This window comes from Charadrius vociferus, unplaced genomic scaffold (assembly GCF_000708025.1).
Source record: "Charadrius vociferus isolate BGI_N301 unplaced genomic scaffold, ASM70802v2 scaffold1754, whole genome shotgun sequence".
Classification (NCBI taxonomy): Eukaryota; Metazoa; Chordata; class Aves; order Charadriiformes; family Charadriidae; genus Charadrius; species Charadrius vociferus.
In genome coordinates, this window is record NW_009648167.1 from 3022 (window position 1) to 5334 (window position 2313).

The window sequence follows — 2313 nt, forward strand, 5'->3', positions numbered from 1 at the left end:
CCGGTGGCTCTCCTCGCTTGTCCCAGCTGTGGGCCACCGAGCCCGCCATCGCCTCCCGTGAGGTCCTGTCCTGACAGAAGCGCTTTCCCAAAAGCTTTTAAACCCCGCGGGGGTGATCCCGATGCGCAGGGCTGAGCTCCAGCCCCACAGCAGCAACAAAACCACCTTTGTGACCCCCCTGCGAGGATCTCCTGTGGGATCTCCACCTCTGCCGCCGGGAATAGCAGCTCCTCCGCAGATGGTGGGAAGGGTCAGCCCTGGTGGCGAGGGATCAGAGCATCCCAAGGGCGGCCGGGAGCTGCTGCCGGCTGGGGAAGTTACGAGTGGGATGGCACCGGGGGGATCTGCCTCTGTCGGTTTTGTGTTGTCGGGTGAGATGTTCCCAGCTATCATGATGGAGAGGGGAAGAGAAATCCTCCTGTGTATCCACAGGCATTTGCCGTCTCTCTCTGTTGGTGAATTTAAACCGCCTGGTCCCCTCTTTGGAGCCGGAGCTTTGCTCTGCCGGCCCCGCGGTCCTCACTAGCCCGGCTTTTGCCGTGGCGGAACTGGGCGATGATGCTCACAGACCGCTGCCTGCCCCTCTGCCCGCACAGGCAGCGGTGCTGCCGCGCTACAGACCTGCCTCTGCTTTGCCCTCTGCAGCACCGCCGCACCCCGCCACCGCCGGGCTTCATGTGAGAGATGGCGAATGCCGAAGTGAGCGTCCCTGTGGGTGATGTGGTGGTTGTACCAAGTGACGGAAACGAAGGGGAGAACCCGGAGGATACCAAAACCCAAGTGATCTTGCAGCTCCAGCCGGTGCAGCAAGGGTGAGTTGGATGGTACCGGGGTGTCTGGGAGGTGCGGGGTGGGATGTGGCGGGGGGGGATCCCTGGAGATTTTCGTGGTGTGGGGACCGAGCATCGCTGCGTTTTCCAGGACTGCGTCGGTTTTGTGCCACGTATGGTAGAAAGGAAAATACAACGCAAAAAAGCTTTTGTGTGTGTCGTTGTCATGGGGCCTCCGAGGACTGAAATTGTCCTGCGGGGACGTGTCCGTGCGATGCTGTCTCTGGATCACGGCAGCCCGGCGATGGCTGTGGCGGTGGGGAATCAGCGAGGTGGTTACGCTGCTGCCCCAGCTACGCGTCCTCCCGGTCTCCCTCTTCCCTTTCCAGCCCCCGGGTGGGTTTTTTGCCACGCTGCAGCTGCTGTACGTGGTGGTCTGTGCCCGTGTGTCCAGATCTGCAGATGCCTCAGTGCCAGCTTTCCCCTGAAATAATCCTCCTCTAAAATCCAATGAAGCTGGGACACTGGAGGGAATTTTGTGGTGCCCCTGGCAGCTGCTGCGGGGAAGTGGCCGCCACCAGGCGCTTCATCTTAACTCTGGATCAATCAGAACGTAAATATACTGGCTCCAGTTTGATAATATTCGCAGAGCAGTGTGGCTCTAGGCCTGACGGTGACACTTCCCTGCGTGATCACCAGTGCTGCAGTGTCACACGGGGCTGGAAGGGAAATCCTGGGACATTGAGCTCTGCTTCCTGTTGTCGTGGGTAACCGCCTGTATCAGAAACCGGAGGAGAAGGCACAGGGAAGCGCGCTGCAGAGCTGCTTCGGTGGCGCTGGCAACGTGGAGGGGGTGATGACAGGACTGGGAACGCCTCTGCGTGTTTCAGTCCTTGGGATTATTATCGTGTTTTGTACGTGCCAAAAAAAAAATGCCCGTGATTGAAACCGTATCAAACGAAATCCACGTCCCTCAAGGACAGGCAAGAAAGAAACAAACTGAATTTTTAACCCCGCGCTGTGAATCTTAATTTTCCGTGATTTATATAGTTTCTTTATCAATGGACGCTTTCACCACAGGATTTACCAAGAGGGCTCCGAGGCCAGCGCCGCCGTAGTGGCCGTCGAAACCCACACCATCCACAAGCTAGAAGAAGGGATCGGTGAGTTCCTGCTTGGCGTGGGCAGAATCCCCTCCTCTGCAGGGCTGGTCGCCGCTGAGCTGGTGTCTCCGGTTCCCTGGGCTTCCTTCTGGCTCTGCCCCTGCAGATGCAGTTTCCCGGGCGTGGATGTGGGTGCAGGGTCTGGGCATACTCTGGAATAAGAGTCTGCTGTTACTGCTTGGTCTCAAAGTCCTGGAACTGAGATCCTGGCTCTCCTGCGATGAATGGTAAGGGCTCCCACAGGGTGCAGGGGAGCCGAGGTTTCTCCTTAGCGTTGGTGCGCAGACACGAGCAGGCAGGGATGATGGTTATGAGGACGGCGGTTGTGTCTGCGCTGGCTGAAGCGTCAGACTCTGCTTGACGGTTCTTTGCTGAACGAA

General features: G+C 58.5%; 1 protein-coding gene across 2 annotated transcripts in view; it reads left to right on the forward strand.

The window, feature by feature from the left end:
- Positions 1-684: 684 nt before the first annotated feature.
- Positions 685-2313, forward strand: part of GMEB1 (glucocorticoid modulatory element binding protein 1) — a 9364-nt gene continuing 7735 nt past the window's right edge. Inside the window, exons 1-2 of one of the 2 annotated variants that reach the window (XM_009884101.1) lie at positions 685-812; positions 1821-1933. In XM_009884101.1, coding sequence (XP_009882403.1) covers positions 685-812; positions 1821-1933 — 241 coding nt within the window. The remainder of the gene's footprint in view (positions 813-1820; positions 1934-2313) is intronic. The other variant, XM_009884102.1, reaches the window with a different exon arrangement.